Raw genomic sequence first — 15418 nt, 5'->3', positions numbered from 1 at the left:
AAGGAGGTGGGGAAGAGAGAGAGAGGGGAGGGAGGGAGGGAGGGAGAGAAGAATTTGCTGCGCCGTTATTGCAGCACACTGCACTGCAGTCCAGATGGATATTTTAGTTTTTAGTTTACAGCAGTCCTTTCCTGAGGGGGAGTGAACGAGTGCGCAGTTCAGGGACAAGCGTAGAGAACCGGGCAAAACCTTCTCTCTATACCTTTCAACACAAGCCTGCTCTACCAGACATACGGACTTTGTACACATCCAAGTTGACTTTGCAAAAGGAACTTGACTGTCTTTTTTTTATTTTTATGATAGGGCTAATTCTAGACAGCCTGTTTGAAAACGTAGGGCCTAAATATTCTATATTAAGGCAAATGTATAATTTGATCCAAAGTAGGAGTCCTTGCTATTTGGTGTCCCTGACAGTGGATGACGTCATGGATGATGACGTGGGGTTGCAGCAGACCTAGCAAAACAGTATGAGATCCAATGGTTGACTTCAGTCTGAAATAGATCTCTTCCTCTCATTCTTTCTTCCTCTTTCGCTCTCTGGCTGAACTGGACTGGATTGAATATCAGGTAAAAGGCCTAGCTTTGCACTTGTCTTTCACCAGGCGCTGCAATGGCCATTTATCCTACTCCCCCCTCTTTGTCCTTGTTACTTCATCCAAACGCGTTTTGCAACAAGGACCAATTCTTCCCGGGCAGTTATATCCACTGGCCTTCAGCTTGAACAACCCTGTAATTGACCAATCACGCAAACAGTGACCTTTGAATTCACACTACACTCGCGTACGCACGCACAGACACAGACGTTGATGTTGTGGAATAATGTATACAGACAGTTCCAGACAGTCTCATTATTATTCACAGACAAGATATTTTGACATGACATTTACTGGTTAAGTGTGTTTAGGGGCATTCAAACTGGGCCAGTTTCCAGGACAAATATAAGTCTAAATGGAGGACATCCATTGAAAATGCCTTTTCATTCAGGAGTTTCAGTAATAACTGGTCCCAACAGTTAGTCAACCTTGGTCAGGAGTACCCACAAAACTCCCTTACTGTGACATTAATATTCAGGGGACAAGAGACTCCTTCTTAGGAAGAAACCCCAAGAGGCTCATAGTAAACTCTTTAATATTGAAGGCCACTAATATGCCTGAAGACAATGTCAAGCAGATCCAATTCCAGTAAATAATTTACTTCTGGGTTTGGGTTATCTACAGTATGTATAGGGGAGGAAGGGAAAATGGCTATCCTATGAGAATTTGTCTAAGCATTACTATATCAATCAACATTGAGTAATAACAGTATTCATTTAATCTATTAAGGGTTTTACAAAGTAATTTGTTAAATAATTTTACATTGAACTCAACACAAATAAATGCTCGTCAGCATGTCGGTATCAACAGAATGTGGAACACTAGCCCCACAATTCAAGTTGCTGCGACGAGTCTCGAACTTGCAACCTCTGACTTGCCAACATACGCAACCATCTCCCCAAATAGGCCTACCCGATGTAAACCAGCTACGCTGATGGGGGTATTTGAACTTGAAGAGCTTACTAACACCTCTCGGTTACATATGCATATTCTCACTCTGACCAACAAACCTAAGAACTTACACGACTATTAGTTCCTCATCCTCTACCACGCACCTTCCTAGCTTTCCTCCCCCACTTACACTACAGATAATCTTCAAGTCAGTTGCCTACGGCAAGAAATCACCATCGTTTCTCTCTCTCTTTCACTTGCACAGAGACGCACTGCTGCCCAGGAAACATACAGTATTCAGGTTGCAGATGTATGTTGCGTGATAACTATACTGCGTGATAAACTGTATCCTTTTTGGGTATGACTAGGGCACTGCAGTTTCATGCAAGTTCCTGTGCACCGCCACACACACTGATCCTTGCCATTTACAGTAAATGTGGACAAAGAATGATGTCATAGCACAGAGGTCTTTTGTCTGAGACAAAGACTCAGACAAAAGGCAAAAGGCACTCACTCAGAATCCCTGAAAGAGAACACCCAATGCTGAGGTAGTGATATTTTGGTAATCCACCCTGAAATTGCTTAAACCTGAATCTCCTAGACATAAGGGCCAGTTTCACAGACACGTCTTAAGCCTGCATCTTCAATTAAAGTGTGATATAGCCCAGGACTAGGCTTAACCTTTATCTGTGAGACCGGCCCATTATTAATAATTTCTGATGCAACAGGAGCTTAGAGAGTCCTGCCACCCAACAGTTATCTGAGCAGACATGATTCAATAAAAACAAAGAAAGCTTGCCATTATTTAAAAAATATTTTAATGCACCATTAATAAAGGGTCCAACGCATTAATACAAGAGAAATATTGCAAATAATATTAAAATAATAAATCAAATTAAAAGGTAAAACAATAAAAAATAACTGAATGGAAGGTATGTACATTTTTCCTCCTCATGGGAGTAGGAAAGGAACAACGTATTTACAGATTGGAACCAGTGTGTTTCTACGAGAAACAAACACCTCTACAATATGTACATTTATTTCTTAGTTTTTTTTTTTTTTCATCTTTTAATTTTAAAGTTAGAGGGTTGTACTGAAAGGCGTCCGTTGCAACAAGAAATATTTGTACATAGTTTCCTGTTGGGGAGCGAACAGAACGCTGAAAGGGCCTTTATGACAGTTAAAATTTCAAAATCAAAGATAAAAACTTGGGACGGCTTTATGTTTGAGCTGAGAGAGACCATGGTTAACAGACGCAGATAGAGGAAAATGGCCACGTAACACCCACGCAAATCAATCCAGTATAATCTACCGTGACAGACATGTGCAACACACCAATAATCCAGGGAGGCTGTCAATGATGTATTAGATTATACAGGAGTGACTCAACACTCCTACATCTTAACTTGTTAACGTTAAAAATGGAGACATGGGCCAAAGCATCTATGAAATTCCCAAAACATTGGGGAAAGGTTCAAAGGTCACGTCTAGACTAGACAGAAGTAATTCATAATAATAATAATTAATTAATTCATAATTAAGTAGAATAATGAAGTAGAAACTAGACTTAGACTAGACCTGATCTACAGAGATACTGTAAGTTGACCGTTTAAAACCATTTAGAACACACTCAATGACAAACTCCAGACAGGTGTAATAGACCTTGCATATGGATTGGGATCAACAGTACAGGAAATGACTGAATAGATTTGTTTATGTTTAGCCAAATTAAGAATATTTCTTAAAACATTTTTAAAAACATTTCCAGAAGCCGAATTAACAATATTTAAGGAAAAACACGTTCCGGTCAATCCTGACTGTGTCACACACACAGAATCTGATATTTGTAGGTTTTCCAAATGCACAAGACAAATTGACAGAGAGCACATTCACACTTTAAACATGCACACACACGCACACAATTCTTCAGGTTCTTTCCCTGCTTCCTATGTGAGGAGGGCTGTCGTATCTTAGCTTCCTTGGTCCTACAAAAACAGCCACTGAGCTTTGTACTCAGACCCACCATTTGAAACAAGGCTAATTACACAGCATCAAGGGAAACATAAATGTACAAAGCTTTCCTAATTGTGCTTAACCTTCAGACTAAACCTCAGTAGCCATATCAGGGATTAAAGATCAACGCCACACACCCACACACACCCGCGCACACCCGCGCGCACACACACACACACACACACACACACACACACACACACACACTTCCTCTTTGTCCTAATGTAGCATGGTCAAAAACAAAATGTTCCAAGGTCTTTGGTCTCTCATCCAAACACAAGCTGGTGAGAGGGGAGAGTCACGTTCAGAGGAGGATGTACTACAGACTTAAGGGCTGGTGAATCAAGCCAGTGAGGACGGTGGGCACACTTCACTGTAAGCCCACGCAACTAAATCATAGTAACAATAATAATAGTTATAATAATAGTATAATATATAATACTATAAAATAAAAAAGCTCAAACAATCTTAATTGGGGGGGGGGGGGGGGATCTTGCATAACTGAAGTCAAAATGGATCAGAGTGCGTTACTTTTACTCGAAAGACTGCAACCTGAACAAGCGCTTTAAAAACCCTGAATTTGTGTGTTGTTTCTGTGCGTCTGTGTGCGGATGCTGAGTGGGCAAAGGGTTGACACTGGCAGGAGGTTCAATACCATATGCTTTGTGTTCGGAGGCATGAGATATACCTCATCAGTGTTGACGGGTGGCAAAGGGTGTTGGCCAAAAGAAACGTTTGCGCCTGACAACATGAGTCACTCAACTCTGCATTACTGCAACAGCTAATGCTGAATTGCCCTAATACTACTCCCGCTCCAGACCGCATAGGGTCAAACAACCCCTCAAATAATGACCCATAAAGTTCCAAGGAAAATGAGAGTGTGTGAGCAGTGCAAATGTGTGTGTGTCTTCGTTTCCTGGATACAATGAGGACAGCTATGGAGCGGTCGTAAGGAGTAGATTGGGACTGGGGGCAGAACTGGGACTGGGTGTTGCTGATAGCTGTTGGGACCATGGCTTTGTGTTTGGGCATAGTTTGTGGTGGGAGGGACAGGATGGGAGTGCTGCCCCCCGCCACCCCCAGTGGGAGGATGAGAGTGGTCTATGCTGTGGTCTCTAGTTGAGTGTCCCGCGGCAGTTCTCTGTTCCACACAGGCAGGGGATCTTGTTCTCCTCGATGGGGAATTTGTAGTCGTATGTAATCTCTTCGTTCACACTAATGGCCTGCTTAGAGTAGATCACAATCTTCTTCTGGGACTCTATGGTGATCACCTTCGCGTAACAGTTAGGCTGGGTAAGAAAAGAGGGAAGAGAAAAGTTACAGGAAAATCAGCAAATACGAGATGATCTAATAATCTGACAGATGTGTGTGTTAACTGCGATTTAAGTGTTTCTGTGACTGAAAAGATGTGTATTTCAGCACTATTAGCTTGTGTGGTTTAATGGTTGACTTACAGTGCAGCAGTGGTTGATGAAACGAGCCAGATTGCCACATTTGGTTGCATCGATGATGGTGTCGTGGTCCACCCGGAACAAATAACTGCTCCCAATGCCCTGCTGAGCATACCGCTTCTCTCTGTTGTCAGCCACCATCTGGTAAAGACAGGGGTACACACACAAACACACTCAAACTATGTCGCCACACCATGGAAACATAACACAAATACAAAGGTATTTCTTTTATACAAAGGTATTTCTTTTATACAAAGGTATTTCTTTTATACAAAGGTATTTCTTTGTTATGCTACGACTCAAGATGAATGCAGTGCACAAGCTAGCTACAGAACAAAGAAAGTACCTGTCTGATGTTCTGGCCCACATACTCGATGACCATCTCATCAGCAGCGATGGGCTCCAGGGCGAACAGGCCCCACTCGTGGATCCTACTGCGTCTGAAGCTGAGCTTTTTCTTACGGAACTGAAGAGGACAAAAGAGACAAAAGTGTCACTATTGGGGTTCATCAAAGCCAACACTGGACAGACGTACAGTATTCAACCTCAAATTCATACTGGGTGGTCACTATGAAGCCAAGCCACTACTTCTTGAATGGCATCAATGTCATCATAAAATATTCTGGGGGAGACAGATTCCCATAAAGAAACCTCTGGCAGTTTCAAACAAGATGTGTAACACTCATGGTACACCCACGGTCCAGTACCACCCTGCTGTGGGAGCGTACCTTGAGCTGGTTGAGTTTCAGCAGGTCAGAGTCCATCACTGCCGTGGTGCCGATGGCATTGAGGAGGCGCCGCTGCTCCGAGCGTCTCTCTGAAAGAATGCGGTTTGTGCCCTGGGGGGGGGGGAGAGGGAGAGGGATTTAATGACACACGCTATCACATGGCCTTGAGATAAATACAGTACTATGAGGCACTGGCACTTGACCTAAATACAACATGCGCACATTGACCCTGACTACAGCAGACACAGCGAAACTGGATCACAAAACTAGTGAATGTGGTAATACATTTGAGGAGCTGGCACACTTCCCCATTCAATTCAGATCAACTACACTAAATGTAGAAATTGTGAGCACTGCACTAAATTTAGATTGTCTGGTCTCTGTACCGTGTTGTCATAGTCAGCGGCATCCAGCAGTGCCTGATCAGGCCCGTCCAGATCCAGGTACACGTCCTTCTCCTTGCGGCTGATGGCGTAGTAGCCCTCACTCCTGGCACAGCCTGTCACGTGCTCACGTAGCTGTCCGTCTGGGTTCTTTTTCTTTCGCCGAGGGTTCGGGAGGTTGGTAAGTGCAGGTCAAAGGTTAAGGCAAACAACTGCTGAATACACGTAAGGTCTATCCAAACATATACACATTTACACACACATAAAAACAGCTCAACTGTTCATAAGAGTCCAAAAAGGTATGGCTACCCACACAAGTCATACTGTCTGATATGGACCCATGAAACCAGGTGTAGGGACGCTCTACCCATCAATAAATAATCAATAAGTTGCCTCAGACATGGGTTCCCCTTAAAGACCGAAGTTGATACCCCTGCAGCTCCCTCCCCATCCCCCCCCTCCTCCCCAATGGGAATCAAGGATATCAGTGTGGTTGACCCAGTGGGTGTCGTTGAGCCAGTCAGTGCTGTGGTCGTCCTGGAGCAGCTTCTCATAGGTGGTCTTCAGCAGCATCATGTCTTCCGTGTCCAGCCCAGAGTTCCAGATGTCGTAGAGGATGGTCATTTGTTCAAACTCGCTCCGCGAGTCAAAGGCGACAGAAGGTGTTTCGGGGGCAGGGATGGGTTTGGGCCATCTCTCGGACGACGTAACGCCTGCCTCTTGGAGGAAGAGGCGCTCGCTCTTCCTCACATCGTCATAGTCCTCGTCCTCCGGCGTGTCTTCAGAGTCCGACAGCTCACCCGGCTCCAGCTCTTCCACGTCCACATCCTCCTCTCGATCCAACTCCTACACATTATTGGGGGAAGAGATAGAAATGCCACAGACTATAAACACAATTACTATGAAACATGTTGGATATCACGTCCTGAATATTTTGTACTTCTTTACAATTTGATCATAGAAGAAACTATTTTATATGAGGTACAGAGTAACTCTGGGGAACAAATGCTTACACAAGATCTTGACAGACATGGCTTGTGAAAAAAATGTTTTCCTGTGCGTGAGCACAATTATCACAGACGTATATCCTATCAGACTGACATACACAAAACCAATTTATTGTGACACTTGGCACACATGTTAAGACATGCACACACGCACAGACACAGCACAACATCCCACAAACCTCTAGTTTCCTCTTCCTCTGTTTTTTGCTCTGGCGTTCCTTCTGCTTTTTTGTTTGCTGCGACTCCAGATTTTCCTTGTCTTTTCTTCTTCTCTTTTTGTCCTTCCCTTTTCCCATTTCCTCCAGATCCCTGGCAGCCGTACCCTTCCTCTTGGAGGATGGAGCCAGGGGTGCCAGTACCGAGGGCTTAGCCTCACACAGCAGGCCCATCCCAGACAGGAACTCAGCCGTGTCTCCCCTTGAAGAAAAGGGCTCCCCGATTACCTCCTCAGGGGCCTCCAGCACCCCAGAAATGGCGTGGTGGTTGAGGTCTGTGGGGAGCAGGACAGAGGAGTCCTGCTTGGAGGAAGTCCTCTTTGGGACAGGGGTAGGTTGGACTGGGGGTCTGGAGTAGTTGTGCTCCTGGAGGACAGTCAGGCCCTCTGGGTTCATGACCGAGGCCAGCGGCTCCGGGGACAAGAGCATGTCCTCCTCCAACTTGTGCTCCTCTGCCTCGTCCGACGTCTCCGTCTCCTCCGAGTCCCCGGCGTCGGGGTCCAGCTTCAGAGCCACGTCGGCCAGCACGGACAGGTCTGCCGTGAGTCTCAGCCTCTGCTGCCTCTCCTCATCCTCCTCCTCTTCCTCCTCTCTGAGGATACTGGGGTAGGAGGGAGGAGGGGTGGTGGCTGACAGGCTGCCGGTCCGTGGGCGTCCCCTGCCCCGACCCTTCTGGGCGGGAGGTGGAGGTGCGGGCTCGAAGGCCATCTTGACCATGGAGGCGTGGTCCAGGGGGAGGTTCTGCACAGTGCGACATACCAAAGGAGGAGGGGCGAGGGCCTTGGGGGATTCCTTGCCCGCACCCCGCTTTGTGGGGGATTTGGTGGGGGTGGTTTGGGGGGACACCAGAGGGCTGTGTTTGGACTCGTCGGGGCGTACAGGCGGGGGCACAGTGACAACAGGGGACAGGGCGTTGCCTTCGCCCGGTTTGGAGGCGAAGGGAAGGAGGCGGAGGGGTTTGGAGGGCAGAGCTGAGGGAACAGGTGTGCCCAAGGTGAGGATGGAGTCTGGGGGCTGCGACTTGACGGGGGAGATGAGGAGAGACTGAGGCGGCACGGCAGAGGGAGGCGGGGAGAGGGGGGCAGCTGGTACGGGCATTTTGTTGTCGCTCTCCTCCGTGGAGAATGAGACCGTCTTCCTGCGTTTCTTGAGAGGGTGAATGAGAACAATGGGAAAGGAAGGCTGCGGGTAAGGGGGCGACGGAGGGCGAATGTTCGAGGCGGGAGCTTTTGTATCCGTTTGGTTGTCCACAGTTTCCCCTGAGAAAGAAATCTTACATCATTTAAATGATATTTACCAGTAATATAAGACTTTTGCTTTGATGTCATTTTCATTGTGATTGTAATTACAAATCCAAATAAAACATGTGACTAACCTGGTTTAACCTCGGCACCGAGCGGGACCCTGGCAGCTTTTTGTCTGGAGAGAGTAGAGAAGTGGGAGAGCCATTAGCATTCTGCAAGCACATCTGAGCTTGACCAATAAAATCAATAAGGCAATTAGGCTACTTTTTAGGTAACATGTATAAAGACAATGCGTATGCTGATACATGTGAACTGAAGATATTGGATAAATACACAAATATGTATAGAATACCTCTCATCCTCTTTCTCTGTGTCCAGAGCTGTGCTGTCCATCGTTGACTCATCCATGGTGTCCACCCCCTCACTTTCCCCAGCCCTCTCCTCTTCATCCTCATCTTCATCAGAGGAAGACGAAGACGATGAAGAGGAAGAACTCCCAGAGGATGAGGAGAGGCTCTCATCATCGCTGTCTGCACTCAACGCCTCGTCTGAGAGAACAAGAGACATGATGGAGTAAGATATGATGGAGAAGCAAGGGAAAGGAACACCACATGATACATGTTCAAAAAGATACAAAAGTATATCAATTACAAATAGTTACCTCCAGAGTCCTTCTCACTTCCCTCCTCATCGTCCTACAGAGAGAAACATAAGCACAGATTTCCTTGGGTCAAGTCAAAAAGGTTCCAGTACAGCAGAGTATGAGACACAGCGAAACACTGCCACCTAGCCAACACTAAGGGGAAGCACAACCAAACAATCCCAGAAATATCACCCGGTTAGAGAATTTCCATGCATGACTGATTCTGTGGCAATATCAAATGTTTTTAATAGATTCTATTTTTGAGGAGTGACAAATGTGATTGCGAGACGAGAAAGTGTTTCATACTGTGCGCACACACACGCGCGCACGCACACACACACACACACACACACACACACACACACCTTATCAGAGGAGGAGCCGTCAGATGTCTCCTCTCCTTCGCTGTCCAAGTCCCAAGGTTTACGGTTCCTTGGCCTCTTTTTTCTCCTCCTGCTGTCCCTCTCGACCCGGCGCCCCTCTCCATCTGCCCGTCTTCCATCCGCAGCCTTCTCATGACCTGAGTCTGGGTGGGGGGGGAAGAGAGGAGAGATGGTCAACAACAGCAAACATGCATATGGATGAGTTATTCTCCATCCCATTCTCCCCCTGCTAAATGTCATCAGGTTGGGGTTTTGAGTTCATCGTTTTCAGGAAAAGAGGGATGAAAAGCTCACCTTCATCATCCTCGTCTGGTGGGGTAGAGGGCCTCTTCATCTTCATCTCGCCTCCCTCTCCAAGCTCCTGAGGCTCTTTCCTCTTCACCTGCAGAATACACACACACATACACACACACACACACATACACACACACACACACACACACACACACACTTAAAACTTAAGCTTCAACTTCTGTAAATGCTTTTGTAATTGCTCACGTCAATATCAACATCAAATGTCAATGTTTTTATATACACACACCCGCTTATAAGTAGAAATATGAATGTACACGTTTTGAGTTATAACTAACTACAGTCTAAGACACTGTCCAACTATCCACTGCTGCTTCTGTGTCAGGGCCTTTACCTTGAAGGAGGGCAGCCGCAGCGCCCCGCGTAGTGAGAAGCCCTCCATGCCTCCACTCTTGGCCCAGTCCACCAGAGAGAGGAGGGGTTCTCGGGGACGGCTGCTCGCCTTGTCCTTCTCCTCCTTCTTCTCCTCATCCCGCAGAGCAGACACACTCCTGACCATGGTCTGGAAAGGCTGGGGAGGGAGTGGAAGGAAGACACAAGGTTTAGAGGAGTCAATGGAGCACCGAGACCGCTCCGTCACGGCTCCCGCTCCCCCAAAAATACACGTCTGACGAAACAAAATACCCGTCGTGCGACGAAAACAAAGTCTGATCGGTCGAACACATTGCACCTCTCCCTTACCTTGGCTTTCGTCTCCTTGCGTTCCCACCACTCGTCGAACGTGCCAAAGGCGATGTTCTCCACCATCTTGCGGTTCAGGTCCCTCTGCATGATGTTCTTCATCTCCTGGATGAGCGTGGCCAAGACCAGCTGCACGGTGGCCTCGTGGGGGCTCTCTGCTAACAGAGGCATCTCCGGGTCGCCTGGCGCCCCATACTGGGCTTCTCCCTCCCCGGGCGGCATAGTCCCATAGGCGGGCGGGGGGAGGTAGGAGGGGTAGTGTTGGGGTACGACATGCGGGGGCCACGCGGTGTGGCGAGGCGGGATAGCGTGGTGGGGAGGGGGCTGGATCTGAGAGCCGTGGGGGTCCGGGTAGGCGTAGGGCATGTGGGGGGGCATGTAGCGGTGGTCCTGGTCGTAGGTCCCCTCTTGGTCCATGTAAGGGTGGTGCGGGTGCGGGGGGGGAGGAGGCATGGAGTGCAGGTGATAGGAGGAGGGGTAGTCTGTCGGGGGGGCGTCGCCGGGGGCGGCGGTGCCGTTGGCGGAGGAGACGCGGAGCTGGTGTAGGCGGCTGAGCATCTGGGTCTGCATCTGGAAGGACATGGGGGCTCCGCCACTGTACTGACTCATCAGCTCCATGGAACTGGTGTAGTCGTACATGTGCGGGGGCATGAGAGGAGGGTACTCGGGGTGCAGCTCCATATGGCCCAGAGACGGGGGGATGATGCCTGGGGGCTGGAGGGAGAACCCCGGAGGAGGGATGTGAGCGGGGTAGGATGGGATGGGGGGAGGAGGCATGGAGGAGCCAAAGTGCTGTGTGGAGTCGGAGATGGGCTGCGGCGAAGACGAGGGGTCTGCCGCGTGGGAGGGCAGGGCGGCCTGGGACGAAGACGGGGAGGAGGCGGAGGTCGGAGTGGGGTGGTGGGTGGTCACGGCCGTGATGGTGGCGTTCTCGTCCTCTTCGTCGGAGATCTCCATGTCCTCTCCTGAGGAATGAGGAGATGACTGCAGGGAGAGAGAGGGAGAGAGAGAGAGAGAGAAAGACAGTGAGACGGTGAATGACTCGACCACCTTAAAACCATTTCACATCCCTGGCTAACAAACACATTATGGAGTTACATAAACAAGATTAGACTGTTACAAATTCGGACTATGGTTGAACAAGGGCTTCTGAACGATAAACCGTCAACCAGAGTAGGGGGCCAGAGTAGTGCTGACGTTCGTACCTGACTCTGCCCGTTGTACGGGGGTGTGTGCGCTCCCTGTCTCATCCGCGGGTCAGTGGGCCCAGGTTGTGGAGACTCCTCCTGCAGGGTCCCAGACTGGCTGGTCTGTGGCTGGGGCTCCTCCGGAGTGGGGACGTGAGGAGAGTAGGTGGAAGAGGACGGTGCAGCTGGTGCCACCACAGTGGGACTCTTCCTCCCCTCTCCCCCTGCTCCCTGCTTCCTCCCTCTGCGGTTGTCTCTGTCCCTCTCTCCTCTCCTCCTCTGCTGGCCTCCCTCCGTCTCTACTTGTCTTCTGCGTCTGTCCTTATCCCCATCCTCCTCCCTCTGCTTACCGCTCCTGCCCTCCCCTGCGACTCCTCCCACCCCTGCCTTTTCCCTCTGCCTCTCCTCCTTCCTCTCCTCCGCGGTCGCCGCCTCCTCCTCCTCCTCCTCCTCGTCAGAGGGCAGGAAAGAGAATTTGGCTTTCTGCTCCTTCAAAAGCATCTCGATACGCGAGTCGAGACTGCTGCTGTGGTAGACGAACGGCAGGCTCTCGTTGGTGGAATCAGGTTCCGGGGAGGAGGAGTCGCGCTGGGGCGGAGGCGGGGAGAGGGAGACGGAGGACGAGGGAAGATGGTGAGGGAGGGAGGTGGAGGAGGGAGAAGTAGAGGAGGAGGCTATAGAGGAGTGGGGTGGAGAGGTGGGAGGGGGAGTCTGAGGGGGAGGAGGTGGGGTGGTAGGGTGGCGTTTGGGCTTGGTCCACTGCTCCTCCTTGACAGGGCTCTCCTGGCCAAAGTCCAGGGCGCCCAGTGTCTCGGCTACAGCTGCTGCTATGACAGAGGCAGGGGGGAGAGGGGGCGGAGCCGGAGGAGGGGCCAGAGGGGCGTGGTGTGGTGCATGGTAGTCCTTGTCAGCAGCAGCCACCGCCAACCCTGTCGCCCTGGTGTCCCCAGAGCCCACCCCCCCTAGGCGTGAGGAGGCGGGGGAGTCATTAGAGGGGGGCGGGGCCGGGTCTTTGGAGGAGGCGTAAGGAGAGTAGGACGGAGGCGGGGACATGCTGTTGGAGGAGGAGCGGTGGGAGTTGGAGTTGAACCTGGGGTCTGCGCTGTTGGAGTAGTCGCCGCTGTCCCGCTCCCTGTCCCTGTCGTGACTGCTCCTCCTCCGGCTGCCGCTGCTACTGTGGTGGTTGTGTGAGTGGTGGTGGTTGCGGTGTCTCTGGTGGCCGTGCTCCCCGGAGCCCCCGGAGCCCGAGCGGGACCCTGCGCTGTCCCGCCTGTAGCCCCTCTCCTCCCTGCGCTCAGAGTGGTGGTGGGAATGGTATGACGATTTGGAGGAAGAAGAGTTCGTTTCCTGGTGGTACGACAACCTCCTAGAGCTTATCCCGCCGGCCCCCCCGTACCGCCCTCCCGAGTCTCTGTCGCGCTCCCTGTCCCTCTCCCCCCTCTCCCTGTCTCTGTCCCTGTCGGACAGGGGGAGCTGCTCGTACTGCGGGCCAGGGGGGGGCATCGCGTGCGCCATGTGCTGTCCACTTCCTCCGGAGTTAGGGTATGTGGGGGGGTAAGCTGGGGGCTCGTTGGGACGGAAGGGGGGGCCAGACAGGGGGTACGTGGGGCGACCTCTGTGGTACCCGGAAGGCTCTTGAGAAGCGAGGGGATCGTCAGGGTAGCGAGAGGCTTTGTACGCCCCGACTGAGGAGGAGACGGCAGAAGAGGAGCAGGAGGATGAGGGCAGCATGTCCTGTGGAGGGAACCCACTGCTCAAAGGCCCAGCAGCACTGTAACCAACGTGTCTGAGAAAGAGAGGAGAATTTTAATTAGTAACACAGATTCCAAAATAGCGACAACGCATTCAGCAACAACCTATCCAGATAAGTTATTATGATTTACAGATTTACAGAGAAGTGTTGCCCTGAGCAAAGTGCAGGGTGTCTGAACCAATCCTAACCACTGACCTTGCAACACCGTAGCCCGAGTCTTGTGAGAAAGGTGTCCCGGAGCGAGGGGTGTAGGGTGTTCCCCCTCCCTGGGAGGACGTAGAGGAACCTGGGGTGTAGGGCCCCCCCAGCGACGATGGGGGCGTGTCCAGACGCTGCTCACTGAAGCCTGTCTCCACAGAGCAGGGGGTGGTGCTATCGGTGGTGAGAGCCGGTGCCCCTGCAGCTATAGCTGCAATCTCGGTGGAGAGCCTCCGCCTGATATCTGAGGACTACGGAGAGGACCACAAGCAGTATGTGATGAGGAGGACGTTAAAGAAGGTGGACAAAATTAAATATTGACCCCTTAAACCCTCTCCAAATAATGGTGTACCGTGTCAGGTTGAGTGGGAGCCTGCGGCTGGAAGCGCTCGGTCAAGGCTTTGCCTCCAGTAGGGACAGTCTGAGGAGTGTAGGAGCCACTCACTATCAGGTCATAATATTTCGTCCTCTGCTGGCCTGCAGATACACAAACAAAATTCAAAATACACATTGACAGACTCAAAAAAGCACTAAACGATACCGGGTTGGTCAAATGGGAGATTTATTTTACAGTAAATCAATGAAGCCAGTTTTCTGACCTTGGATATCTAGCTGAGCGTGAACAATGTTGCCCATTACGGAGGTGTTGTGCAGGTGCTTCACTGTGTCTTTGGCCCCTCTGGTGCTGGTGAAGAGCACTCTGGCCAGGCCCAGGTGTTTCCTGGTCTTGGGGTGAAACAGTATCTCCATCTCCTCCACCTCTCCAAACTTGGCGCACATCTCCGCCAGGAAGGGCTCCTTGATATTGTCATTCAGGCGTGCAAAGGTCACCTCCTTGAGGGGGATGGGACCCACGTAGTACTCATCCAGCTTCAGGGGAAAGAGAGGAGAGCAGGAATGAGACGAGATAACGCAGGCTTTTAGAACTCTTTCAGCACAGCACTTAGCGATTCTAGAACCCATTGATACAAGTGATGCTGTTGAGAGTGTAGTAGGCTGAGGGATCATTCAGTGAGTTGTAGTACTTACCTTAAACTTGGGTACTGGCAGGGATAGCTCTGTGTGCCTGGACCAGATCCTACGAGGTCTGGGGTCACGCAAATCCCCCACTGGAGGGAACCCCGAATCCTGGAATGATGACACAGATGAGTAACAGACTAATGTTATACCAGGTGTATAACAACAACAACACATTCTCATTGGCTCAAATAGAAGAAAAGAATACTGACGGGCACACTGAAATGAACTCCATCATATCTGTATATTTTTTGGGCAACCCTCCGGATGGCTGGGTCCTGGACGAGTTTATAGCTCTTCCATTGCAAACTGAGAGCTCGTTGTGTGTCCGCCCCACTGTCTGGATCCATGCTATAACTGAGGGAGGGGGGAGACATGGAGTGAATAACACCATAGCATCTATCACTTATTGTTAAAGTAATAGTCACACACACATGAACAAAGGTGGGACATAACTACACCACCGTTATAATTACACCACCACTAGCATCAAAATCCGTATTTACATTTACATTACATAACAACAACAAAAACATTTATGGTGTGATATGCTCCCCTCATAAATACATTAATAAAAAGGCATGCCAAATAGCATATGACAGTATCAACCAAAGCACATACGGCATACATATAAATTGATGATCAAATCGATAATGTTCTATAAACCATACGGTAACTTACGGTAACTATGGTTGGAAACAAATGATCGCACGTTTACT

General features: G+C 49.9%; 1 protein-coding gene across 1 annotated transcript; it reads right to left on the bottom strand.

Moving 5' to 3' along the window:
* Positions 1 to 3999: 3999 nt before the first annotated feature.
* Positions 4000 to 15049, bottom strand: setd1a (SET domain containing 1A, histone lysine methyltransferase; the record flags this gene model as incomplete). The annotated part of the gene is made up of 20 exons (XM_080523384.1): positions 4000 to 4786; positions 4952 to 5089; positions 5295 to 5414; positions 5677 to 5787; positions 6063 to 6244; positions 6545 to 6905; positions 7246 to 8540; positions 8657 to 8700; positions 8878 to 9073; positions 9187 to 9220; positions 9534 to 9694; positions 9846 to 9933; positions 10198 to 10374; positions 10545 to 11528; positions 11750 to 13517; positions 13680 to 13933; positions 14035 to 14159; positions 14282 to 14552; positions 14712 to 14810; positions 14912 to 15049. The coding sequence occupies 20 exons, from the start codon at positions 15047 to 15049 to the stop codon at positions 4613 to 4615; spliced, it is 6720 nt and encodes a 2239-aa protein (XP_080379510.1). The 3' UTR covers positions 4000 to 4612.
* Between the last annotated feature and the right edge of the window lie 369 nt (positions 15050 to 15418).

This window comes from Nansenia antarctica (genome assembly GCF_963989245.1).
Source record: "Nansenia antarctica genome assembly, chromosome: 2".
Lineage (NCBI taxonomy): Eukaryota > Metazoa > Chordata > Actinopteri > Argentiniformes > Microstomatidae > Nansenia > Nansenia antarctica.
Note: the sequence above shows the minus strand (reverse complement) of the source record. Positions and strands in the feature narration are given on the sequence as shown.